At 41.1% G+C, this 27,978-nt stretch overlaps 2 protein-coding genes across 3 annotated transcripts in view; one reads left to right on the top strand and one right to left on the bottom strand.

Moving 5' to 3' along the window:
* The window catches only part of LOC121725569 (protein slit), a 99,255-nt gene extending 82,299 nt beyond the window's left edge, over positions 1-16,956 (top strand). For both annotated transcript variants that reach the window (XM_042112585.1, XM_042112584.1), the window contains 28 exons: positions 18-89; positions 216-287; positions 912-983; positions 1,763-1,926; positions 2,240-2,402; positions 2,762-2,853; positions 3,404-3,530; positions 3,885-3,956; positions 4,221-4,381; positions 4,747-4,876; positions 5,211-5,388; positions 5,762-5,871; positions 6,577-6,746; positions 7,324-7,537; positions 7,806-7,945; positions 8,530-8,699; positions 9,094-9,261; positions 9,772-9,847; positions 10,010-10,111; positions 10,804-10,936; positions 11,600-11,709; positions 12,584-12,697; positions 13,334-13,485; positions 14,271-14,400; positions 14,813-14,887; positions 15,403-15,464; positions 15,846-15,974; positions 16,594-16,956. In XM_042112585.1, coding sequence (XP_041968519.1) covers positions 18-89; positions 216-287; positions 912-983; positions 1,763-1,926; positions 2,240-2,402; positions 2,762-2,853; positions 3,404-3,530; positions 3,885-3,956; positions 4,221-4,381; positions 4,747-4,876; positions 5,211-5,388; positions 5,762-5,871; positions 6,577-6,746; positions 7,324-7,537; positions 7,806-7,945; positions 8,530-8,699; positions 9,094-9,261; positions 9,772-9,847; positions 10,010-10,111; positions 10,804-10,936; positions 11,600-11,709; positions 12,584-12,697; positions 13,334-13,485; positions 14,271-14,400; positions 14,813-14,887; positions 15,403-15,464; positions 15,846-15,974; positions 16,594-16,701 — 3,466 coding nt within the window. In that variant the 3' untranslated portion in view covers positions 16,702-16,956. The remainder of the gene's footprint in view (positions 1-17; positions 90-215; positions 288-911; positions 984-1,762; positions 1,927-2,239; positions 2,403-2,761; positions 2,854-3,403; positions 3,531-3,884; positions 3,957-4,220; positions 4,382-4,746; positions 4,877-5,210; positions 5,389-5,761; positions 5,872-6,576; positions 6,747-7,323; positions 7,538-7,805; positions 7,946-8,529; positions 8,700-9,093; positions 9,262-9,771; positions 9,848-10,009; positions 10,112-10,803; positions 10,937-11,599; positions 11,710-12,583; positions 12,698-13,333; positions 13,486-14,270; positions 14,401-14,812; positions 14,888-15,402; positions 15,465-15,845; positions 15,975-16,593) is intronic.
* Positions 16,957-23,369: 6,413 nt separating this feature from the next.
* The window catches only part of LOC121725581 (suppressor of cytokine signaling 5-like), a 69,164-nt gene continuing 64,555 nt past the window's right edge, over positions 23,370-27,978 (bottom strand). Inside the window, exons 10-12 of the mRNA XM_042112604.1 lie at positions 24,633-24,811; positions 23,725-23,842; positions 23,370-23,488 (exon numbers count right to left, since the gene is read on the bottom strand). Of these exons, the coding sequence (XP_041968538.1) occupies positions 23,373-23,488; positions 23,725-23,842; positions 24,633-24,811 (413 nt within the window). The 3' untranslated portion in view covers positions 23,370-23,372. The remainder of the gene's footprint in view (positions 23,489-23,724; positions 23,843-24,632; positions 24,812-27,978) is intronic.

Raw genomic sequence — 27,978 nt, 5'->3', positions numbered from 1 at the left:
TTGTTTTTTTTCCCCAGCGTGTTGTATGGAAATAAAATAAAGGATCTGCCATCGGGCATCTTCCATGGATTGACTTCGTTGCAGTTGCTGTAAGTTTTTTGTGCATTTCCAAATAAATAAAATAACAAAGTACAACATTACCAACTGATGGAGTACTCGTAGTACCTACTGAGGAGGTAATCCTTTATTGACTAAAATAAATATTTAACTTACAGATTACTGAACTCCAATGAAATATCGTGTGTTCGGAAAGACTCCTTCAGGGATCTTCAGAGTCTGAAATTATTGTGAGTGTATCCCGTACCTATAACATGCGAAAGTTAACTAGACACCTCGTTCTAATTAAACTGAACTAAAACCACAGAATACATATTAGTACACTAAGGGTGGGTTGCACCAACTTACTTTAATTATAACTGTAACTTTACTTTAACTTTAACTACAATGCAAAATGTCAAATCTTTGGTTAAAGTTAAAAATGGACGCCATCAAGACTCCATATTTAACCATAACCATAGAGCTCGACTAGGTTTTAAATGCACGTGGCGAAAAAAGGAACTAACGCTGTCATCATACAAAAACGCCATTTTGACCGTTCTCCTTTACTAGTAGCGCCCCCACCTACGTTCTTATAGAGCCTTGTCGGACCAGCAACGTCTTCTGTCAAATTCTGTGGTCAAAGTTCAGGTTAAAGTTAAATTATTAGCCTTAACTATAACCATAACTTTAACCTTAACCACGCCTCTGGTGCAACCCAACCTAAAACGTAACATAATATTATATTGTATTTTTTTCTAACAACTTTATATCCTTTTTAGGTTTGGTCCTTCGAGAGGCCTTTTTATATCTTCATTTAAAAATCTGTTCTTTATAAAAACTTAAAACCAACTCGAATGTACCTATTATTTCAGGTCTCTATACGACAACAACATACGGTCGATACCGAACGGGACTTTCGACGCGCTCACCGGAATACAAACGCTGTAAGTTTATTCCGAACTCATCCCGATTTAGTTACAAATCAATGCATGTTATACATTAGCCAGTTGTCGTGAAATTAGGCCAGTAACAACAGTTGACCTGATTTCATGAAAACTGAGATAAAAACTTGGACAAGTCTCCAAAGTTTCTAGCGGATTGTTTCGACAAAACATTAAGGGCCTGTTTCATCACTTCCTGATTCATGACATCAGTGCCAGATAGTCTATCCACAACTTAACTTCACAGATAAAGTATGGAAAATCTGTCAAATGAGTTGTGGATAGCGTATATGACACTTTATCAGGAAGTGGTAAAACAGGCCCTAAGTAACTATATAAATTGCTTACTAGTGATAATATTTAATTTTACGGAGTACTATTCAAGGTCTGCCTGTCTTGCTCATCATCTGAGAATTTTCGGATCTATTCTTCAGTATTAGCAATTGCCAATAAAAACCGCTAGTAAATACATAAATTCCTATCCAAAAACCTTCAAAACCGGTCATTAGTGGCTGGCGGTACCCACAATTAGCTCCACATTCCTGCATCGCGCTATCGAAGTTTTTTAAACACGTGGGCTTTGACCTGACCGGGCGTGCTGTCTCGCTCGCTCGGCTGATCTTCCTTTGCGGCCTCCACGCATATCTCACAATTCTGTCATGTGACGTTTCCAAATTCCAATAGGCCAGACAAAGATAAGCACACCTTGAATAGTTATATTTTGATGTGTTTATTAGTAAAGTAAAAGATACCCCTTTACATAAAATGTCATGTATTTCCAGCCACCTCGGGCGCAACCCGTTCTCGTGCGACTGCTCGCTGCGCTGGCTGGCCGCGTACCTCCGCAAGAACCCCATAGAGACGTCCGGCGCCAAGTGCGACACGCCCAAGCGGATGAATAGGAAACGCATCGACGCGCTGCGGGAGGACAACTTCAAGTGCAAGCGTATGTACTAGCTGAGTAAATCCCATCGCTATAAGTGACATGTCACATGAGCATGATTTTGATTCGTTGTTGAAACCACCGAATGCGATTTGCTACTTGTTTCTTTTAGTTACGCTTGGATATTGCTTTGAGCTAAAGTAAAAGAGATAAGCTTATCAATTATCATATAGAGTTCATAACAATTAAAAAACGTAGGACACTGGAACAGTTGTGTTTGAAGCGGTTCTATTATTTTGAACGAACTACTCATTTAGTCACTGAATTTTAAAATTATTGACATACATATTTTACTGAGGGTAGTCATACATTTCAGCGGGCGAGGAGACGGGCGAGGTGTGCGGGGAGGAGGCACCGTGCCCCGCAGCGTGCGCGTGCGCGCGTGTGGCGGGCGCGCGGGCTCGTTCCGTGCGTGTAGCGTGCGCGCGCGCCGCACTCACCGAGATACCACGTGATCTGCCGCTCGCTACGCACGCACTGTACGTATAATATTCTTATACATTCTGTGATTTCCAGTTTTAGCACTTTTAAATGGCTCAAATGTCAGAAAACTTTTCAATGACTTGTAATTACAATCAAGTTAATTTATAATAATAGCTGTATCTTTGCCGATGAAATAGAATATAAAGCAAGCTTACTCAGTACATCCCGGTGAAAATATATCTTGAGACTGGATTTGATGATTTCGTTACCTACGGCCGTGTAATCGCATGCCTACCAACTTAGTCTATAGACATTTTGAATGGGTTGCACTAACTAACTTGCAAAATGTAATAATAGTTCATGTCATATAATTCAAACAATAAATTACTAAGACATAAAATGCACTTGGTTTCAGAATAATGCCGGAAAACAATCTGGGACGTATCAAATCGGACGGCATGTTTGGCCGCCTGCCAGAACTCACTAAATTGGACCTTAGAAATAACGGTGAGGATTACACACTTAACATTGTGAATGTACTGACGACGTATGTCTGGATGTATTTTTGTTTCACTTTCACATTCTCCACCTACATCCATAATAAAATACCTATTACCAATGCCTGTTACCCTTTTTACTGCAAATTGCTGTTTCTGTTGGGTTTTGTTTTATCGTATTTCTCAGAAATCGAAATTATGATGATAAGTCCAGTCGCGTAACAGTAATAAAAGTGACGCTAACTTACGTCCTACCTGAGTGCTTACTCAAAATGCATTCATATGAGCGAGCGAACTGCGATTGAATGCCTCCCCTCTCACGCCGCAACTCTCCGCTCCACGTTTAGGTACGAAACTTCTGAACATTAGCGGCCGATCGCTCTTGTGGGGGGGAGGGGGGGTGCCTTTGCGAGGCCCTGGGCGGCAGGTCTTTGTGATGTCCTCTGTCTTGCGAAAAAATACCTTGCGAGGTCCCTGCAAGAGCGAGGCTTCGGGCGATTGCCATGTTGCCACCCCCTAGGGTCGCCACTGTCAGTAACATAATATGATTGTTTACACAGGTATAACGGTGATCGAGGACAACGCGTTCGACGGCGCGGCGAGCGTGCAGGAGCTGTTCCTGGACGGCAACATGCTGCAGACCGTCACCGACAAGATGTTCCTCGGACTACACAGCCTCACTGTCTTGTGAGTATTACCTTGAGGCAAAGCTTCAAACATTGAAAAGGCGGCAAAATAGCTATGCCGTAATCCGCGAAGGGCAAAAAAGTGCCGAAAAAGCGATAGAGAGATGTTACGAAAAGGCGATGAAATTAAACTAAAACAGCAGATTTCTTTATTGCGGTCACCAACCTCAACTTTAAGTCCCGTTCTCTTTACACGTTTGGCCCCTGCATACATAGCGAAGAGTTAAGGCTCATATAAAAATTTAATCCTCGGTGTTTTTTCAATACAGAGTTTGTTAACTATTGTATTCGAAAATACGCAAATAGTTTAAAGAAATGGATTTAACCACATGATTTATAAACTTTGTTTTTCCAGGTCCCTTGTAGACAACAAGGTGAAGTGTATCACACCCGGCGCCTTCGACCACATGACCATGCTGACTGCTCTGTAAGTTTTTTCACACCCTTTTTATCAGCAATTTAAATATGGTTTGGAAAATGCGTTACAAGAAAAAAAACAAAAATAATATTATGATGTACAGTTTCATTAATTGTAGAGTCGTTTTTTTTAGGCACCAGTGTTTCACTCGAAAAAAGTTTTAGCGAACTTTAGTACTCAATGCATGTTTTTTCCGGATACCAGTAAACATGGGTTCTCATGGGTGTATTAAGCATTATTATGGGCATTTATTGTCATTTCGTTTTATTCCAGGTCTCTGAGCGGCAACCCGCTACAGTGCACATGCCACATGGCGTGGGTGGCGCCGTGGCTGCGGGCACGCGCGCCAAACTCCGGCGCCGCGTGCGCGCACCCCCCCGCGCTGCGCTCCACACCCCTACACCATCTAGAAGCGGCTGACTTCAAGTGCACACGTTAGTTATTTTGCTTATTTAGAAAATGGTCCTAAAGAAAACATAAATTAGAGATACTTACTGTAAATACTGGAAGACCTAATTGAGTTCAAGTCGTCGCGGCTGTACCCCAAACCCCATTGTGTTTTTCTCTAACAACCCCAAAAACCTCCCAATCTTCTCAAATCTCAATTGTCCCCTTATCGCTTAAAAACCTTTTAATTTCACTGAAATCTAGGATGGCTGATTACACGTAACACGCGCTACGGCAAATTATAAAAGCGACCATATTTGTTTAGCAATCCAGTATTATTTTTAATTTTATGTTGTACAAATAAAACATTTGCTATTCTTTTCTATTCTATACATTGTGTGTTATTCCACAGCGGAGGACTCAGGCTGTCTGCCGGCGGAGTACTGCCCGGCGGGCTGCGCGTGCGCCGGCACGGTGGTGCGCTGCGCCCGCGCCCGCCTCACCGCGCTGCCGCCGAGACTACCGCCGTATACCACTGAATTGTAAGTTATATTTTCAAACTTAAATCGTCACAGGGGTACCTTATTCGATAGACGAGTAAACATTAAAAATCATAAGACACAAACAAAACAAATTAAACGTAATATTTAGAACAATCTTCTGAAAACTTTGATAGTCTTCAAGTATGTACGTACGTTGCGTACTTGGGACGTGAAGTTTGTTTCACGGGTGCTTGATTGTGCAAAGCGTTGCTGTAGTTGAAACGCTCAACGTTGAACATTATGCCACATAATGCGCTCTAGTGCTGTTCGAAAATAGACTTTGATGCACTTAAAAAACTCCGTCTACTCACTTAATACCGTCCATTTCTGTCAGATACTTGGAATCGAACGAGATAACGAGCATATCGTCGGAGGAGATCCGCCACCTGACGCAGCTGACGCGGCTCGACCTCTCCAACAACCGCATCTCCGTGCTCTCCAACAACACCTTCGACGGCCTCACCAAGCTCTCCACGCTCATCGTCAGCTACAACCGCCTGAGATGTGTGCAGGTACGAGTATATACCTCTCTGTCGGACACTCGGAGTCGAGCGAGATAGCGAGCATATCGTCGGAAGAGATCCGTCATCTGACGTAGCTGACGCGGTCAGTGCGTTGCCTTTTGAATTTGCCAAACGCCAATCTGGAGTAGTTAGTATGTTTGCAAATTATGGTACCTGTTTGGGTTGAGTGTTTTAGGTTTCAAGCCTGTGGCCGAGTCTTTAAAAGTCCGGACTTTCAACGAATTGTCAGCCGAGCTATCAAACACCCACCCTAAGCATGGGGTTCCTGCATAGTTCATGTGGCTGATACGGCTTTTGCTACGATTGTGTATGTAAAGTATATAAAAGAATTGTGAAAAAATATTACTTATTTCTGTTGTAGCGCGACGCGTTGAAGGGTCTGACGCAGCTGCGCGTGCTGTCGCTGCACGGCAACAACATCTCGCTGCTCGCCGACGGCGTCTTCCGCGACCTGGAGTCCATATCACACGTGTGAGTACCATTGTTCTTCGTTTTTAACAGACTTCCAAAAAAGTAGGAGGTTCTTTACTATTCATCAATCATCGTGCTTGAGAAATGCTGTTGGCTTCAGTCTCTTTTAAGAGTTCGTTTCCATCGGAGCTGCGTTGTGCTGAACTTTTAAGCAGTGGTTCTCAACCTTGTGGCATATTATGAATACCTTGTGTAATCACTAATAAACTAAAGTTTTAGTGAATTGTGTTAAGTTATTGACTCAGCCTAACACTCGTCTTCACACTGTCACCCGCTCCCATAACCTTTTAGTCATGAGGGACCATCTTACCAAATGTTTGTCTTGCCGGGGACCACCCAGTTGGTTTACCTAAATTAAGGGGGTTGTTTGATAAAAAAAATAAGCACAACTTTTAAATAATTAGCACTCATTTTTTCATTTGGCAAAAATCTAAAAGTTACAGATTTCATTTTTTAATTTAATGTGATTTTTGTGACTGCTTACTCTTTATTAACTTCTGACTTCTCACATTTTATTAGGATGGCTTCGTGGACCACTTGGAATGGCTTTAGGGACCACCAGTGGTCCGCGGACCACCAGTTAAGAACCACTGGTTTAAAGGCTAAAATAGAGTCGCTTCAGTTGCCTGATCTTGCTAAGCGAAGCGATTTTACTTTTTATATACGTAAATCTATTGACCCAGTAATTTACGGCTGATGTTCCAGGGCCCTGGGCTCGAACCCGCTGTACTGCGACTGCTCGACGCGCTGGCTGTCGGAGTGGGTGAAGACGTCGGGCGAGTACGTGGAGGCGGGCATCGCGCGCTGCGCCGACCCGCCGCCTATGCGCGACAAGCTGCTGCTCAGCACGCACTCCTCCGCCTTCATCTGCAAAGGTAGACTCAGGCGTTTTCGCCACTTTAAAAATAATGATGAATGAAATGAAGTAAATGTGTTTATTTCCGATTTGGTTACAAAATAACGCTTTCTGGGAAGTATATAATGCCTACTGCCGTTCGGCAACTAACCCAGCAAGAATAACTGGTGGAACCGGCGGATCATGTTATCTATCTCTTTCTCAGATAATACGAAGTAGGCATGATTTATTTACATAGGATTGTAGATCACCTAGACAAGCGCAAGTGGGCTATTATATTGACGCTCCAATAATAAGATAATCAAATCCTATATTGTTCAATGTCCATAAAACTAAAATGGGCCCAAGTTCATAAGACCTGTTCTATTAAATCGACGCATAATTTTTCATAGGACTATCAGAGGAATTAATGCATAGACAGAAAGGCTACGTAGTTTTGTTGCGTCATATCAAGCTCCCCCATCTCCACACATCAACTAACATTGATTTGACATAGATCTGCAATCGGCTGTGAATCAATTTCATTGATAGTATACCTAACTAATTCATAGTTAAAGACCAGAAAAAGTTACCTACAGTTTTAATGTAATTCCCAGGCTCACCGCCAGCTGACGTGGTATCAAAATGCGACCGGTGCCACTCGCGGCCGTGCGCGAACGGGGGCACGTGCACGGTGAACGCGGGCGGCGGGTTCACCTGCGCGTGCGCACGAGGCTACCACGGCGAGACGTGCGCGCTGCAGATAGACGCGTGTTACGGCTCACCCTGCGCGCATGGCACTTGCCAGCTGCTAGAGGAGGGGAGGTTCCAGTAAGTACCTATTGTATATCACAAGTAACAGATGTACGGTGAACCCACCTCCCGGGTTCATTTGACGCGGGTGGATTGGACATTATTTATTGACTCGCACACAATTATTCGACTTAGCGAGACTAGGCATAATGCTATTGTAGATCAATAAAGGACGAAAAATGAAGTTAGTCCATCGGAATAGTGGTTCTAAACCTAGCAGATTTAAAAAAAAATGTACTTTAAAAGCTAACCTAACCTAACCTAACAAACATCCTAATAATTCCAGTTGCGCGTGCCCGGCGGGCTACACGGGCGTGCGGTGCGAGGTGGACATCGACGACTGCGTGGCGCACCGCTGCCAGAACAACGCCACCTGCCACGACCGCCTCGAGGGGTACTCCTGCCAGTGCGCGCCTGGATACATGGGTATGTAGTTTTTGCAGTAATAATAATAATAAAAATTCTTTATTTGCACATTAAAACATAGCTCAATACAAATATATTAAAAATAAAGGATTTGCGCAAATTGGCGGTCTTACCGCTACTAGCGGTTTCTTCCAGACAACCAACAGAGATGAAAATATGACATATACGATAGGAACAGGAGTCTAGTATTTGGTTCTTGGTGTAGAATCTAAACTATATATTATATAAACTCTTCTTATACTTTACTGTAGACATTTCTGGGTTATGCTTTTCTGAACTTTAGTATTTGGACTGAAGCCCGAAAGTCTTATATTTTGGACTTTCGGGCTTTATATTTTTTACGTCTAGAGAAGGTGGAGAATTAAACTCGATTTACTGATGAGATGTGAGATTACCGAAATATATCTGTTGTTTTTTATGACGAACGATATGCTAACGACAAGCTGTATATGACATTGTTTCTTGTTTCAAGAATTAATGGAATGGACCACTATCGGAAAACTGTGTCGAGTCACAAAGTTGTTGGCGACAGTATTTTAATATAGCCGCATGCTTTTTTCTCCATACTAATCTGAATATTTCAGGTGAATACTGCGAGAAGAAGATCCCGTTCTGTACGAGTGAGTTCAACCCGTGCGCGAACGGCGCAGCGTGCGCCGACCACGGCAGCCACTACACGTGCACCTGCCCGCGCGGCTACTCCGGACAGAACTGCACAGTCAACGCCGATGACTGCGTCAACCACATGTGCCAGGTACATACAACTAGTTACTAGCCTATAATAACCACTTAACACACTGGTAGCTACCACCAGATAAATTGATTCATAGGCAGATAGATCAACGTTATCATTTGGTTTCGTTATGTCAAGTCAAAGTTAGGGTCAATTTAGCCTGCAAGGCGACGCATAGACGCATGTCTAAATTTCTATTGGATTGACAGACTTCAATTGCGTGAGACGTCTTGTCAATCTGTCAAATCCATACAAATTTAGAAATGCATCCACGCGTCGTGCTGCGGTCTGAATTGACCCTTTTTTTTAAGAGGGTGAGTATATTTCTAGACTATCAAACTTTTTTCTCATTAAAATGTATACATTTTAAATACATATTATTTTTCATAACAATGGCATAATATTCCAATTCCAGAACGGCGCAACCTGCGTGGACGGCCTAGAGGAGTACCGGTGCGCGTGCGCGGCGGGGTACGCGGGGCGGTACTGCGAGGCCGCGCCGCACGCCGCGCTCGGCACCTCCCCCTGCGCGCACCACGACTGCGTGCACGGCGTCTGCTACCTGCCCGCGCTCGCGCTGCACGTGAGTACTGTCTACGTGTGCGGCGGGGTACGCGGGGCGGTACTGCTACTGGATAGAAAGGGGTGCTGAAGGCAAATAAACTAAATGACCTAGACCTAGGTCATATAGCAGCAGCGACGGCGTGGGTCGCTAGGCCAATTTCGGTAGAAAATTCGGTCGCTTGCGGCAAATATCGGATAGACCTTCAGTTAAACTCTATTTTTGACTGTAAGATAATATATGCCCAGTATAAATATAAATAAAGAATTAGAAAACATGTAAAAAATATAGTATTTGTACTGAACATGCTGTTTTTAGTACGGTGGTAGTCTTAACCATGTCAAGAATAATGTATCGTGTGCAGTAATTTTATTTTATTTTGTAGTTTTGAATATAGTTTTGGTTTTCCACCACTATATTCAAAACTCAAAATAAGGATCCTTTCAATAATTATTGTTTATTACTAGTATAAGTACGTATTTAGCTAGATTTTCAGTCAATTGAATAAAAAGATCAGTTTTTGTTGAGCAGGATGACATTATGATGGAGCGACCGCTGCTCGCGCCCGCCAACGACTACCTGTGCAAGTGCGCGCCGGGATACTCCGGTGTGTAGCAAATCATACTTTAACGATTACTTATTTATTTTAATGAAAAAGATTTAGACATAAACTCTACAAGTTTTGTTAAAGACTTCATACAGTGAGGGTGTTTGATATTATACAACTTGTTAAAATATTGTATATAATAACATTATACCTTTTGTCCAGGTCGTCTCTGCGAGTACCTCACGTCCCTCACGTTCAATTACAACGACTCGTTCGTGGAGATGGAGCCGCTGCGCACCTCGCCGCAGGCCAACGTCACGCTCGGTGAGTGAGACGGAGTTACAAGATAACATAAAGTTAATATACCTAGCGGAATAGAGAAACAAAGGCCTGAGCAAGAGAGATGTCACTATCAGTAACACTGCGTGGTAAAAAAAAGAGTGATATATGACAGCAGCACTCTTTTTTTGACGTCCAGTCGGCACGTGCCGCACGTTGACAATTTAATCTCATAGAATTCATGTTCAATCATGCTTGTGTAAGTGTATACGTACCTACACATATTTTTCACACAGATGAAAACCAATTTCAGTTACGTTTGACAGCTCGAGATTGTTGCTCTATTCCGCTAGGTATATTAACTTTATGGCAGATAATAATATTCTTACTTGACAGAGACAACGTTTATAGAACCTGCTGAACCAATTTATTTGGCATGGAAATACGGAGACTATATTTCTAGGGACGGGAAAGATATAGTCAGGGTTCCCTAGAATATTTTTTTTATTACTATGAAGCAAATTTTTGTGGAAACTTCATTTTGATAAGACGCAAGGGCGTACCCAGGATTTCAGCTTAGGAGGGGGGGGGGATACCTGTTTCGAGCAGATGGTCGGTCTGGTATATTGAAACAAAAAGTCATGAATATTGACTTTTATTATGTAATCTGATTGATAGATTTACGAGTACAAGATACAGATTATATACGATAAACAATCTCGATTTTGGTGTCGCAGTGTTCAGCACGACGCAGCAGCACGGCGTGCTGGTATACTTCGGCGCGAGCGAGCACCTGGCGGTCGAGCTGTTCAACGGCCGCATCCGCATCTCCTACGACGTCGGCAACCACCCCACTTCCACCATGTACAGGTAGCACGAGACCCGCGTTCGATCGCTTCATTTTTCTTTGTAATAAAATTAAGAGGCTTTGTAAAATTTTAGAATCTTAGGGCCTGTTTTACCACTTCCTGATAAGTGCCGAATAGGCTCTCCACCACTTAACTTGACAGATGAAGTATGGAGAATCTGTCAAAAAGTTGTGAATAGCCTATTCGCTTTATCAGAAAGTGGTGAAAACAGGCCCTTAGAATTTAATAATTCATACTTACTAATATTATAAACGCAAAAGTGTGTGCGTCTGTCTGTCTGTTACCTCTTCACGCCCAAACCGCTGAACCGATTTTGCTTTTTGGTACGAAGATACTTTGAGTCCCGAGAAAGGACATAGAATAGTTTTTATCCCCCCCAGTACGGTTCCCGCGCGATAAACGAATTTTGGCGCAACGGAGTTGCGGGCGTCATCTAGTCATTTGTATCAATTGTATACCTACTTCGATTGTCACTCGCATGAGCACAAGATGTCTTACGAGTGTGAGAGATCAATTTTGAGATAAGATACAGGAAAAATCTTGCATATCTTCCCAAACAAACCTTTTAGCTCCTAAAAATTCAGGATTCGATAATTGTGCCGGCGGAATACGGCATAATATTTCTATTGCGGCACAAGTAATAATGAATATGTTCATATTCAAGTTTCGAGATGGTGTCCGACGGCGGCTACCACAAGGCGGAGCTGCTGGCGGTCAGGAAGAACTTCACCCTGCGCGTCGACGACGGACCCGCCAGATCCATCATCAACGAAGGTAGTAGTGCTACTTGTCTAAGGGCCCGTTTCACCGCTTCCTGATAAGGTGCCGGATAGGCTATCCACAACTTATTGGACAGATTCTCTATACTCTATCTGTCAAGTTAAGTTGTGGATAGCCTATCCGGCGCTTATCAGGAAGTGGTGAAATAGTCCCTTAGTTATGTATACCTTCAGATCGTTAAATGCCTTAGTATTTTCTAATCTAATATTTTCTAATGAAGAGCGATTTACGATTTCCCTTCGACTCGAATTCGGAAACGCCTGGCGCAGTCGAGAGCATGAAGCGTTACACTTTGGAAGTATTTGCCTCGATGACGATAATCGTAATAAGAACTGTAGCTCTACCATGAGTTTTTTTTTAATTATAAAATTAAGGCCGTCTATGGACTGTTCGCCCATATCCTTTACCTCTACCATGAGGTTAAAGCTATAGTATTTATCGATACTCGATACCGTCTACGTAAATATTTATGTATTTAGTATGGCGATTTTAGTTCCGCAATTAACCGCTAGAGACGCTGTAAAATTTGCCATACTAAAAATTTACGGTAGTCGGTATCGAGTATCGAAAAATACTACAGCTTTAAACTCATGGTAGAGCTACTGTTCTAATATCATTACTGGTGTGGGTAGAAACGGGTGGATATCTAATATTCGTGCTCAAGTAAAGGAGACAAAAAGCGATTGGTTGATATTCTTAAAGTAATCTTTGTTTTAGTGGTATACAGTTAAAAGCAAAATTACTAATCTAGTCACAAATTTTGAAAAGTTTTACTTTTAATAATGTGTGTTGCATCGGACCATCGTAAAATCGATGCCGCCTTCTAAACGTAAACGCAATCCGTTCAATGGTTTATGCTATGTGACAGGGAGCAAGGAGTACCTGCGCCTGGAGCGGCCGATGTTCATCGGCGGCGTGCCGGCCGACGTCGCCAAGGACGCCTTCACCAGGTGGCACCTCCGCAACATCACCAGCTTCAAAGGTGCGTTTCGACATTATCACGTATTATTATTACTAGCTATGTGACCGAGCTTTGCTCGGTATTCGATAAAACACGAATAAAATGACATTTTAAAAATGATTCCTAGCTAGATCGATTTATCGCCCCCGAAACCCCCTATATACTAAATTTCATGAAAATCGTTGGAGCCGATTCCGAGATTCCAATTATATAATAATTGTGGGTTTAGGACACTAATGATTAACAGCGACCATATAGAAGAATTGCTCGTTTAAAGATATAAGATAAGATTATTCTAGAGCATTTAATTATTATAGACGTTTAAAAGAAGCGTGTTCTTTAGTTATACCTCTGAAGTTAATAATATTTAATATATATAAGTATTATACAATATACATAGGTACATACATAGATTAATTGAAACATTGTCATCAAAGCTGCAGTTAATTCGGTTATTATATCTTTGACAGAACTCTTATATCTACGATTTGTGCCTCACTCCCATAGATTATTCGAGGCTAAGCGTAATAAAACTTCAAATCGCTTTTTTGGAAACTGTGTATTTTGAAAAGAAATGACTTAACCCTTTGACTGGCTACTTATCAGTGACAGTATCTTCCCAAGTTAAACATTGTGCTCATATACATTACACTCCAGGTTGCCTGAAGGAGGCGTGGATCAACCACAAGCGCGTGGACTTCCTGAACGCGGCGCGCAGCTCGCGGACGGGCGCGGGGTGCGCGGGGGAGGAGCCGCCCCCGCCCGCCGTCAGCCCCGCCCAGCTGCAGGAGGACGGCGCTCACGTGCCCGTTAGTACCAACTACCACACACGCTAATTTTGTATGAATATACAAGGTGTAACAAAACTAAGTGATTAATTTCTGGTGCACGTACACACCGTACGTGCACCAGAAATTAATCAGCGTGTACGGGCCACGGGGGTGCTCTGTCCCCAATCCCCCATTCCTTTCGTCCAATACTGTGAAAGTAGCAGCGCAAGACCTTTTTTTTTCACTTTTGTATGGGTAGTGCCCCAGCGTCACGAGTTTCCCCATACAAAAGTGAAAAAAAGTTGTCTTTTAGCGCTGCTATTTTGTTTTACTTAACTTTAGTTACTAGTACTTAACTTTAGTTGCTGTGCCAAAGAAATTATATATTTTTACCTACATATTCCTATAGTTTATAAGAACAAAGAAAAGGCAACATCTCAGGACGATCAATGAAAGGAATGGGGATTGGGGACAGAGCACCCCGTACACGCTGATTACGTTCTGGTGTACCTCCAAAATTTTCATTTGTCTAGAGTTCTAGAGTCTAGACTCTAGAATCTAGATGTACCTTGAACTTAAAAAGTTTGCGGAACACTGATGTACATTGGCCCCTAATGGACAATTTAAATTGAAAAGTAAATAAAACCTTATGATTGACGGGCGTTCGAATTTTTCTGATCAGAAATTCTTATAATGTGCGGCCGGCCTAAAAGGTTGGCAACGCCTTTGCAACTTTTCTGACGGTAATCGCTTTCCATCAGGTGACTAGTTTGCTCGTTATTCCCCATTTATTTTAAATTGACCCTACCAACGTGTGTTCGCAGGACCCGTGCGTGCCGAACCCGTGCGCGCGCGGCGGGCGGTGCGTGCGCGAGGAGGGCTCGCCGTCCGACTACACGTGCCGCTGCCGCGCCGGCACCGCCGGACCGCAGTGCGAGCTGCGCGCCTCCGTCGGTCTGTACACACCCTTATATGTTAACTACTTGGTACCCCCAGGTTCGTTTAACGCGCGGTAACCGTACATTTTCGTCGAGATGAAAAGTATACTCTTTATCGAGACTTAAAGTATATTAATTCATACCAAATTTCAACAAACCTGTTCACCGGTTTGGGAGTGAATAGGTAACAGACAGACAGACACACTTAGGCATTTAATGTAATTATATGTAATGCATATGTAAATGTGCAGATACACCCCCTTATCTTAATTAAACCTTACATATTTACACAGAAATTAACAATATTTGTCTTGTCTGGCACATTAGAAAAGTCAAAGACAGCGGATCTGCGTATTCAACGTGCTGCGTAAATATTAAAATTGGGGCCAAGGGTCAAATAATTTAACTTATTTATTGTTGTGATGTAGGAGGCGCTCCGGTGATCGCCCAGAGCAAGTACCCGCCTCGGAAACAGATCATCAGCAACGTTCAAGCGTCGCCAGGTAACTATATCATATATAGAGCTTGTTGATTCTTAGGCAGATTGCCCCAACGTACTTTGGTCGCGTTGCGTCAAACCCAACTGACGTTGGTCTGTCAACTGCCTAGGAATCAATTTCCTCGATGGTACTTGTATATTATGACCAGATCACGAACGGCAATGCGCAGCACTGCTGCTGCTGCCGATGAAAATGGTTTTCCAAAAAATATCTTGGGTTACTACTTACAGTAAATAAGTTTATGTACCGTAATTGATCATAAGTTATAACTAAACGTGAGACCATACGACACGACACTATTCTTTCCATAGACTTGTCAGTTCTCACGGCGCGTAATATCATGAGTCGCGCCGCGCTAATGCAATGCAGCGTTACGACGCCGTGCCAGACGTTTTACAAACGTCAGTTCTATAGAAATTGGAACGTGAAGTGTCGCGTCGTGTCGTGTCACTTTAGCGCGGTCTCGTTCTAACACATAATGTAACACTTCAACTAACTTGTATCTACTTGTCTGTCAGCTGCCCCCGCGCACAAGCCCCCCGCTGAACCGCCGTCCCCGCCCGCCTCCACTTGTCGAAAGGTATGTTGTAAACGCACGTTATCAAAACGCGCATTGAGCGCTTATCCTCTGAATATGTCCTAAGGGACCTATCAGACAGAGACCGGTCACGCGTTCAAGCATTCTCCATTCGCATTCTACGTTCGAGCGGTCAGTCACTCAGGAGGAATTCTGACGAGGTTCTGACGCCTCCTGTGTATATAACGTAATACAACACAAATAACGCAACACTGATAGGTCCCTAAATGATTCTTATGGCGTTGCACTATCAGCTACATTTGATCGTTTGAAGTAATTCAAGTATCAGCTGCAAGGTCCTGACCTTTGTTTAATTTAATTTGTACAACATTAATCATGTTTTCATAATTGTGCTACCCCCATTAACACATCTGTGTGTTATAGGAGGCGACGCGCGAGGTGATAACGGAGGGCGGGTGCCGCAGCCGGCGCGCGGTCCGCGGCGCGCGCTGCACCGGCGCCTGCGCCGCCGCGCCCGTCTGCTGCGCGCCACGACGCACCAAGAAACGGAAGGTAATAATTGACAAGTACTTTAGATTGCAGCGGTTCCTAGATGGTAGGTTACACGGTCAGTCCATCAGTCTGACGCTGACGCCAGAATTATGGCCGGAAAGTACGTAATAAAAATATGATCAGGTAGTCAATCACACGGTTACACGATCATTCTACCGCCATACTGGATCAGGCTGATGGACTAAACTGATGCCAGACTGACTGTATAACCCTTATGTATATGTATAACTCCTACTCTTTTTGGCTGGTGACCCAAACTATTTAAGCAGGTATCGTAAAGATTAGTTTTTATTTAATAAGATAGATAATATTATTCCTAATAGCTTTGTCCACGCTGTGCCTCTTTCTGTTCGTCAAGGGCATGCGTTATAGCGCAGTCAACAGCGAACGTGAGGCATGCCCGCGACGCATGCCCTCTGACCGTATCCAAAAAACAAAAATGATAATGTTGGCGTTGCGTTCGTTTATGCATTCAATTATTGAATGCGCCTAAATGAAAGTTGAATGAAAGAAGATGACGAAAATTTAAGACGAAAGCGCAGTGTGGACATAGCTATTAAGTAGGTAGGTACTATGTTAATAGTAAAATTGTGTCTAATAAGTAGTTTTTATTTTTCAGATACGTTTGGTCTGCCCCGATGGTAAAAAGTACACCAAAGAAATTGAAATTGTAAGAAAATGTGCGTGCGGCAAGAAGTGCCCGAAAACCACGCCGTTTCTACACTGAACTCGCTCGCTCAGCGCTAGTCATAAACACTACACACGATGTATCAAAAGTCTGAACACCAGAGTACTCGGTCGAAATGTATTCGCTATTTCGATAACGAAGTTAGATGTGATACGTATGGGATATCGCACGCATCGCAAAATGTGTTGGCGCTTGCGATGCGTTATGTCAAATCCCATACCTTTTTGACATCTAACTTCGTTATCGAAAGTGGCGAATGCATCATGACTAAGGTCAATTCAGACCGCAACGCGACGCGTAGATGCATTTCTAAATTTATATGAATTTGACAGATTCGCTAGACGTCTCATGCTCACAAAATCTATCAAATCCATACAAAATGCCGCGCCGCGCCTCGCCTCGCCTCGTGGCGTTGCGGTCTGAATTGACCCTAAGGATTGATTCAAACCGCAACGCGACGCGTAGATGCATTAATAAATTAGTATCGATTCGACAGATTCGCAAGACGTCTCACGCTGACGACATCTGTCAAATTCATACAAATTTAGGTCGCGTCGCGTCGCGCCTTGCCTTGAATTGACCTTTAGAGTACATTAGGAATACTTACAAATCCAAGGTAGAAGGATATTTGTGTTGTCATCACGCTGTGAATTAAATCGATGCAATAGACAATAAAAACAGATTTAAATTTACGATTGTATTAACCATGAATTATGTTAATATCAAGGAAAATGACGAATTACACTTTTTATATCCCATATTGTCGATCGCAGATTGAGAACTTTCGAACCGTAGACCGATGGATGTTTGGGTTTCCTCTATTTCAACTCTCAACAAATCTGTTGGCGACCGCAACAAGCTTACCTAATTTGAAATGACGCGCCCCACCACTTCACTAGTTGATATAAATGAAAACTTTTTTATTGTGAATACGATACGACGCGGGAGGGGCGCGTCATTTTAATAGACAAGCGCTATAAAATAGTTTCTAGGTATACCATTATTTATGGCCTAAGCGACTAAGAAATATTGGCCTAACTTATTTGCCATAGGGCGAGGAGGTCCGTCGAATATACTCAAGCCAACTGCCATTTTACAAGGTGTCGAGCATAACGACTTATGTACCGCGTAGCTATAATGATGTACCCGTTAGTGTAAGATTGTAACTTAAAATATTTCGTAAGAAACGTTTTGCATTTATTTACATCACAAATTTCAATTTTTACATTGAGATATATGTAGCAGTTATAACTCAATGAATTTTTAAAATGATTTACAAATCAGCTGCGGGGTCATAGACTCTTGGTTTATTTTGCACCACATCAATAGTGTTTTTTTTTTTTTACTTAAACGTTTAAATGAACATTTGTGTAGTTGATCTTGCAAGAGTTATATTTCAATCGCTCTTTAAATAAGTATCATTATGACATGATTATTGATTACGTTGTGTTCATTGGTTTTGATATTCAATACTCTTTCATAGGTTTACTTGTAAAATTCTTAGCGGTAAGTTTAATGCCTAACCATAAAATATCTTGCCAATAATGTTGCTACATTGAATTTTAAAGTTTTAAATACACCAGACATTAATATATTAGTACTAGTTTTTAGGTTTCAGGACATGTTTTAATTTATAAAACGGAAAATTAATTTTATTACGAAATCAATAATAAAAATATAAATATAGTTAGGGTCAGTTTCAACCAGGTGCGACTTGGCGATGCATAAAATATGACAAAATTGAAATATTAAATCACACCATTTGACTTGCGATTCTCGTTTCGGTGTGACTGACCCTAAGACCTAGGAATATAAAAGACAATCAGCGACGAACAGCACTTTTATAATAATATTTAAATAACTGTAGGTACTACGAGAATCCCCCTGTAACTTTAGATAATTTTTACAACATTTAATAACGTCGACGTCCTTTTGTAATATAAGATAGTTAATTATATTTATTGCTTTTGTTAAAGTATAGAAGTAGGATCATGTAATGTAAATTGTAGTTAAGTATTGTATAGGATATACTTACCCCTTATTAACTTCAATATTTGCACAGCGAATATACAAAGCCCTTTAGCCTGGACCTTTTCTTCATCGCTTCTTTATAGAGTCGCCGATCAAAATGTATGAAATTGACATAAGCGGTCTTTAATATGACATTGACGTTCGACTCGTCTTCTGTTAATTTCATACATTTTGATCGGTGATTCTGTAAAGATGCGATAAAGAAAACGTCTCGGCTACAGGCTAAGGTTTGCTTGTCTTAGAATGGTATTCGAAAGTCACATGCCAGACAACGACAACGAACCTTTATAAATGCTGCGTGCACATATTTATTGCTAAGGGGCTTAGTATTTATGCCACAGTTACAACCATTCCGTATACTAATATGATTTCATACGGTCATTTTCACGCATTTTATAACAGTATTAATTTGTTATAAGAGAGAGGAGAGAGATCTAGGTATAGCGAATCACTGATTTTCTCATTTGTAAGTATCATTTATGTCAAATTATTTCAAAATCTCTCTTAGTTTTAAGAACCTACCTGTCATCGTTTTTACTGGTGATATTATCTAGTTATCTTTATTTACCGTATAATTTATAGTTTTACCTAATTGCAAAACAGAAGTAGTCGATAGATTGACTGGAATTATAATTTGATGGTCTTAAAACTTTTTTGAAAGGTGGATATTTTTTTTTATCTGTAAATAAACAAAATCCACAAAAAGTACATGTTACCAGTAAAAACGAGCATATTATTTAAGCTTTAAGTTACGTACCTAGAGTTGCAGCTTGTATGTGGAGTTTGCATGCGCTTCTAAATAAAATTAATTATAAATGAAATATTGTGTAAGAACTTTATTTATTTGATGTATTAAAAGAGGATGTTAGACAATGTGGTGTTTTATTTCACTTATAGATATTTTTGTAGTGAAACTTCTTTACGCTCACTTGACTTGGGGAGTTAAAGCTGGTAAATGCTTGACGAGAGCGTTAGGGTCAATTTATATTAGCATTTAGCACAGAGTCGAAGCGCATCGCAGCGAACTGAACATAGCAAATCCAACCTTAACTCCTAAGCGTTAACGCACAAGGCTTCGGTCTGTATTTTTCTAATCCGAAGCTGCCTCGCGCGGCAAGGCCGAGCCACCGTAAGGCCGAGCCATCGTAAGGCCGAGCCAGCATCGACGCTCAGTTTGACTTGAAGTCGAATAGAGACCGCGCGCAAACGTACCGAGGCGCCTTTGAGCATCGACGTCGTTGACCGACCGACCGAGCAACTACCGCGCGAGGCGGCTCGCTTGGTCAGTACGCGGCTAATGGTATAGTAAATAGTTCAAAAAATTCGCTTGTCATTTAATCTAAAGCAAATTGAACTAGATGACTGCGAGCATTTAATATTATGTCGTGTAACTATAGTAATTGTAGCCAGAGAAAAAAAAAAACAAACTGTATCATGAGTTATATTTATTAAATTAAATATTCCTTATACACTAGTATTAATATTTCATCTCTTACAAATAATAATACATACTTTACACAAGTAAAAGATACACTGGAAGAATTTTTTCAGTTTACCATTGTTCAATAGTAAATTTTTGTCGTTGTAAAAAATCTCAAACCGTCACACTAAGCGGGCATGACGCGTGCTTGTAAACTAAGTATATCTATACAATTTTTAATACACCTGCATGTTAGTGTTATGTGCAATTTGATGGGTATAAAATAAATTCCTCCCTTGTATCCCTCAAAATGTATGTACAAGTTCAAACTTAATATGTAATATTTTAAACCAGCGTAATTTATAAAAATAAACTATGTAGTTAGTTCGAAAATGGAAGACAATGTTAAAAATAGGTACGTTAGAGGATTCGAAGGATAAATGTGATTTTTTGAGAAGAACTTTCGTTTCCAATGATCGCTCTTACTTATAAACCTCATTCATAATTGAGTGAACTTTTAAAACATACTTATGTATGTAATAGAATGACAAACATTAGAAAAATAAAAATTTAATACAGTTTAACTGAAAAGATTCCAACTCGTGTTTTAATATTGTAAAAAAATATTTTCGAACCTAACTAAAAAATTGGTTTGCGTTGCCATTAAAATGACAAGTCGTCCTCTATCCTGTAACCGTGCTATATTTAACTATCCATTTTAATACCACAAGAAAACAGCAGTAATAAGTTTTATTGCCATGTCGTGGCCCTACTTAATATTTACATTATAGTAACTCGCTTCCTCGACCGAAACTCGTTCTAAATCATTTCGAACCGATTTGGATCATAAAACTACAATTTCATCCGAGTAGCTAATAAAAATTATGTTACAAAGGCTTTTATCAATTACATAGTAAAAATACAGTCTCTTTAGGAAATTTATGAAACTACTGATTAGCTTTAAGCAGTAGAACGTATGAGATACTTTGTACTATACCTTCTACTAGTATACATTTGAAATGCTAAATTTAATATAACGATGAGTTTTGTTTTAAACTGTTTAGAATGCATCTCGAATAATGTTGCCCTACGAAAATAAAAAAATGTTTCGAATCGGAACTGTCAGACGATATCGCTATTCTCTGAAACAGCAGCAATAATTATTGAAAAGGTTTGGATGTTATGAAACAAACTATCTTAGTAATTTAAGACAAGAATCGAAAGTTATACTAACGTGGGAGAGCCATGCTTCGGCACGAATGGGTCGGCTCGACCGGAGAAATACCACGTTCTCACAGAAAACCGGCGTGAAACAGCGCTAGCGCTGTGTTTCACCGAGTGAGTGAGTTTACCGGAGGCCCAATCCCCTACCCTATTCCCTTCCCTACCCTCCCCAATTCCCTTCCCATCCCTACCCCCCCCCCCCCCTATTACCCTATTCCCTCTTAAAAGGCCGGCAACGCACCTGCAGCTCTTCTGATGCTGCGAGTGTCCATGGGCGACGGAAGTTGCTTTCCATCAGGTGACCCGTTTGCTCGTTTGCCCCCTTATTTCATAAAAAAAAAGTTATGAAAAATCAGTAGCACAATATATTATCAATTGACATAAAAAAATTAAATCAATAGCAAAATAACATGTTTTAACCTCCAGTTAACATAATATTATAAAAGGATGCTGTTAAGCTTTCGTGTGCATACTAATTGTTCTGTAGATGATTTAAAACAAGACTGCATTAAAAATTCAAGACAAATTATTTTCGTGGGTGGGTCAATACAAAAATGCTTAACAGCGACAAAATATAACACTCGATCGTTCTTGTGTTATTGTCCAGTTTTGACACAACGATCTCAACATTTTTCTATGATTAGAGTCCGAGTTTTTGTCATTTGACGCTTTGAATGGTATGCATTGTTGATAAGACCAAAAATAGCGTAAAGGTCGGAGCACAGGGCGCCACTAGCACGTATCTACAGTAAATAATGCAACCAAAATCCGACACTTTGCACACGTCATATCAGAATGTTAATAGACGATGGAGATGACGAAAATGTATGGGATTTGACATCTAACCTTGTTATCAAAACTGATACATTTTGACAAAGGGCTCTGGTCCTTAGAATTTAATGTTAAAGTATCCAACGAGATGACTGTCAATTGTTTGCATTTCTATTCGGTTCGCTATATTAACGACAGTCGACACCTGCTGAGTAAATTTTTAGTAGGGCACGCGCTCGCTTGTCACAAGTCAGTCTTAAGACTATTGCATACAAAATACATGCAGTACAGACTTGAGGCTAAACTGTCTCAAGAGTCCCAATAAACGCCCGGTGTAAAACTAACGTTTCTTTATTATACAGGTGCCGGCTGACAGCGGGCGACATGAAGCAACCGCAGACGACGTGTCGCAGCGACACTACTGGTTTGTATGTATTTCTATTGCCGCGGCCGCACATGCGTCTATCGTACGAAGCTTTGTGCTATGAGACGATACCATTGGACGATACACGCAGATCGTCCAATGGTATCGTTTTAAGCACGAAGCACTACGCAGGTGCGGCCCGGGCATAAGAAATAGTCTCCGCAGCTAGCGACACTTATTCATAGAAATACATAGAAACCAGTAGTGTCGCGACGACACGTCGTCTGCTGCCGCTTCATGTGGCCGGCTTCCAACTTGTACCTTTATGCACGCATCAAAAGAATACTTTGAAGTTGGTTTTATTGCATGATGCATCTTGAGATATCACTGTTCAGGAGCACCAGTTTACTACTATATACTACTTATTATAAAATTTCGGGAAAAAATTTCCACACATCGTCTGTCACTGCCATACGAATACGAGCCCTCAATAACAAGAAATCCACCCTGTGCATGGAGATGTTGTACAATTAAATGTGTTTCGTCCTCGTCCGACGAGCGACAGGAACACGCAATTTTAAAACTTCTGTATACACATGCGAATTTTTTAGGGCGAGCACTCACTCACGACAGACTACACTAAACACACGAAGATGCGCAACCACAAAAAAATATATTTTGTACAGCAAAATCGGCTTCAAGACTGTCGCGTCTCAAGTGAGTGCGCGCCTTTAGCGAGGGGGCACTTCGTCCAGCGCTAGTCTAGTAGCGGGGGGAGTACCGTACAGTCGTGAAGGTCATGGTTTGCACGGGCGCGACGCGGTGTGCGGCGCGGCGCGGGGGCGGGGCTCCCGGGGGCGGGGCGCACGGGGGCGGGGCGCGCGGCGGACGCGGGCGTCGCTAGCAGGCGAGCGCGGGCGCGTCGGGCTCCAGGCGGCGCACGCGCACGCGCTGGCGGTAGTGGTACTCCTTGAGGTACGCGCGCAGCCGCCCCGGCAGCGGCAGCTGCTCCACACCTGCATCGTAATAAACACATTACAAAGAGTCCACTTCAGACGCTAAAAGCTCTCTACTGACAGTATGAGTTTAATAGGGATGGTGCAGGAGCTATTGGCGGTAGCACTCGTCTAACGAATAATTAATCAATTTTAAGTTGCGGATTTGAGAGACTACTTAGCAGCACCAGCGTGGTGGGTCACGTGTTCTTAATGTCGTTTTTTGCTTGCTTGTGTGCTTGCGCGTGTGGGTTTACCGTCGTATGTGGTGTGGGAGACGATGACGGCGCGCGCGAGCTGCTGCAGGGTGAAGGGCTCGGAGCGCGGCAGCGGCGCCGTCAGCATCGGCTCGAAGAACATCACGCACGCCGGGTCCTGCAGGCGGAGCATTGCAATGCAACATTAGAAACGGGACAGAATGGACCTAGGATCAAGCATGCTCTGGATTTGCCAAGCGCGTACACCCGAAAGGGACAGAAGAAAGGGGCTCAGTATGGCTTTTACAGCCGGTTAAATAACAAATAACCATGTTAAGTTTATGCAGAACTCAACTACGTCTTTTCCTCACTACATAAATTACTATAAATCACATAAATAAACGAAGTAAATATCGGTCGCAACTGAGTTATTAGTCGCAAGTTTTCCTTGTGACAGTTGTGACCAACAGAAATTCTGACAAAGACAAAAAATGTTGTTTCCGTCCTTTTCATTCCTTACAGTTTTCGTATGTTGTGATTTCGTTCACACACGGTAATAATAATTACGTAGCAGAGCATACTTCATCCTAGGAACGGAAATACTGACAGATTTAAGTGACAAAATGGCGGATTTCCTTTGTCTTACCGTCACTTTGTCTATTCATACGTAGAAAAAAACTATTGTTATGCAGTTGCGGTCTTGGGCGACGCTAGGCGACCGCCCAAGGCGCCGGATAAAAAGGGGCGCGGAAGGCCAACTAAAAGGGGCGCCATGTGGCCGAGATAATATAATCCACTGGACTCAATCTCAACCCTAAAAAAATGATGTAATGTATTAAAAATACAAGCTCAGATCGTATAAACTTACTTAAAATGTACATAAGAGCCCATCCATAAAGTATGTACTTTATACCGTAATTTATGGATGGTCCCTAAGAAGTTATCGACTCAATATAACGTGCACTGACCTTGTAGTGCTCGATGAGTCCGGTGACGGTGGTGGCGGCGAAGACGGCGGGGTCGTGCGAGTCGAAGCTGAACCGGTGCTGGTAGTGCTCGATGCGCGCGTGCAGCGACCGCCCGTACTTGCGGAACGACACCGAGAACAGGTGCTCCTCCTGCGCCGAGTCGCGCAGCAGGAACGTACCTGCGACACGATTTATCTCTATACAGTTAACTGTGAAGGCCGCGTGGATAGGAAAGCTGAAAGCTTTCCTACTTAGCTCCTAAACGTGAATATATATACAATGTGTCCGTCCCGACACCGGTGTCCGATCCTGTTAAGTATATATAATTTTATTTAACATATTATCAGCTTAGTTCATAATAAAAAAAAAAAGAAATTGTCTATGTTATGTGTTCTGTGGCACAATACTTACTTGTTGTGTGTGCTCTATGGTTCCTCCCTTTTTGTCTAATGAAAAATAAAGTGTTACGTTGTGCAAGGGAAAATCTCAATTTCATTTACAAATAATTTACAATTAATCCACCTTAATCATAGTAATCAATAGGTTATGTGGCCCAGTTCATGTACTGAAATTGAAGATCAGTGAATTTAAAGTAATAGTGCACAATATTTCGCACCGAAAATTTGGCCGGCAAAATGGACGCGCGGTCAATGTGTGTTGAGAATTTTGACGGAAACAATTTCCATCAGTGGAAATTTCAAATAAAGTGTGCTTTGAAAGCCAAAGGTATCGATATAACTGTAAAAAACCAGAGGGAGAATGTGGAACATGGTCCAAAAATGATGGGATGGCCATGTTCATTATAACCTCAAACATGGACCTAAATCAAATAACTCTGATAGAAAATTGTGAAACGGCAGGAGACATTATGTCAAAACTAGAGTCCATATATGCACAAAAAAATGAACTAAACAAAATGATAATACACGAAATGTTTTATCAGTATAGGATGTCACCCAATGATACAATTGCACAGCATGTTTCTAAAGTTGAAAACCTGGCAAAACAGTTGAAAGAAAGCGGCGAAACGGTGAGCGAAACTGCTATCATGACGAAAATACTTGGTACTTTGCCTGCTAAATACAGAACACTTCGTCAAGCTTGGTTATCATTGGACCCGGCAATGCAAAATATTACTAACTTGACTGCCCGCTTACTTGATGAAGAAGCAAGTTTAACATGCGAAGAGGAGCAAGAAACAGCCTTGTTAGTGACTAATTCCAAAGAAAAAAGGCAAACAAAGACAAACAAAACGAACGGCGTTGTTACAGAAAGGACGCGTGCAACGGAGCTTACAAAAAATGTGCCATTTTTCGTAAAGTTTTGGCTATCCGGTCTTCAATCCAAAAGTTCGTTGCTAAATTATGGTGAGTATTTATCATTTTATTGTTTTTTAAGTAGAATTCTGTGTAGAATTAGCAAGTGCTCTCCAGGATTGTATACTTGGTTTACGTCTAGGACGTCTGTAAAAAAAGATCCGGTCTTTCCTCCCATTGCCAAGTTACTAGTCCGATCTTAAAGCACTAAAAAAAATGCAGTGGTTCTCAAAATTTTCAAATATACAATTAATTTAAATTATTATCCAATTTATTAAAATTAAGTCGTATCATTATTTCGTCGTCGTTTTTGGTACAGCAAAAACTTATTTACCAACGCATATATTATCTTCTTTTCTTAACACCTATTAACAATGATATATTTTATAAAAAAACTCAAAGCAGATATGTTACTACCGCGCGCGTAGTGAAGCTTTAAATACGACCCAATTGGGTCGTCTTTTATTTAGTCTGTCTCTTTTATGTAAATGGCATTTCGTATCTTTTGTTTCACTTATCTGTCAAATTTGTCAATGTTGTTCGGAAGAGATTTAAGCCGGAAAATAGTATGAACGTAACAGATCTGTATAAGTAGAATATCATTGCCTATTAAGTATAAAACTTCTACTAGCTTATAAGGAAATGTGATTTTTGTACTTGTATAAATATAGTCTCTAAAGTTATTACACAAAGTGTTTATAGTTTAAGTCCACAACGAGAAGTACCGTTTTTGTTATTCTTTTACTTAATTTTTTATATTACTTTAATATTTTATTTAATAAGCCAGTCTATGTATTTACCAAAAGAATAATAAAAGTTCATTAAATAAAACCTCCAATTTTTTATTTCATTTTTGTTTTATAGTATGATTTGTGACAAATTTAAATTATGTACCTAGCAATAACCCACGCAGGTAAAGAATAGCACTGGAACACTATACCTGTCAGGCAGCCATTTTTACTTCCATCATTTATATGCATGGATTCTAAATTAGGTATATAGGTAGTGTAATTATATTTATCTATGAGTTTAGTTCAGTTCAGCCCTAATTTAGCACATAAGTAACTATACGTCCGGTCTTAAATCTTCCGAATGCTACATTGCTACCAAAAATGATTATTTTTGGAATAAAAAGCCAAGCCAAAATTGTTATTATATATTTGGTTATTAGTGCAGCTAAGTGCATAATAAAGAATTTTATTGAAAACTTTTAAAATCTTTTTTGTCGCGAAATCTTAAAATTCTGCGCCACTTTGTCAACGCCACCAATATTCGCCTTATCTTTTTAAAGTTGGAAGTCGGGGCATTAAAAATTGAGAGGTGGCAACATTGAGCTTCTATAGTCTATGGCCAGCGCCTTGCTGGACGCCATTTAGAATGCAAATGTCATGTGAACGTGAGTGTCGCCACGTGTACACAGAATTTTCGAGACAAGATTTTTGAGCATAAAAATGTAAGTACAACTTTTAAACAAACCACTTTCAATGTACCATGTGAGAAAAAGTGAGCCATCTTTTCAGTTATCGTTCAAATCAAATTGAGCGTTATTTCCAGAGATATCTTGTGAATTTTCACGATAGCGTTGGAGTGAACAAACGCCACCAAATTTGTACTTCACCACCACCGGTGGCGCAGATATCCACCACCTCCACTACGCTACCAAAATTAGGGTTAGTGTCCACTTACATTTTAAAGCAATAGAAGATGTATATTGTAAATACCTAAATATATTAAAAAAAATTGTGCTATAAATGTTTATCACATTAAGTATAGGTGAAGTAAGTATAAATGAATTTATGGTAAATATAATTGCCGTGAAAGAAATTTTAGTGTGTGTAAGTGTTAAGTGCTAGTTGACTAATATATATTTTTCAAAAAAAAAATGTGTATTACTACCCTTAAAATTATTCGCCACCATTCTACGCCACATTCATCAGCAAAAATTGGCGGCCTGACCCATTGACGATTTGTTTTTTTTTATTTTATTTCCACTGAGTTCATTTGCCGACCATGTTGGCAAAGAACAGAAA

The sequence above is a fragment of the Aricia agestis genome, chromosome 3 (genome assembly GCF_905147365.1).
Source record: "Aricia agestis chromosome 3, ilAriAges1.1, whole genome shotgun sequence".
Taxonomy (NCBI): domain Eukaryota; kingdom Metazoa; phylum Arthropoda; class Insecta; order Lepidoptera; family Lycaenidae; genus Aricia; species Aricia agestis.
This window is presented reverse-complemented; position numbering and strand designations above follow the sequence as displayed.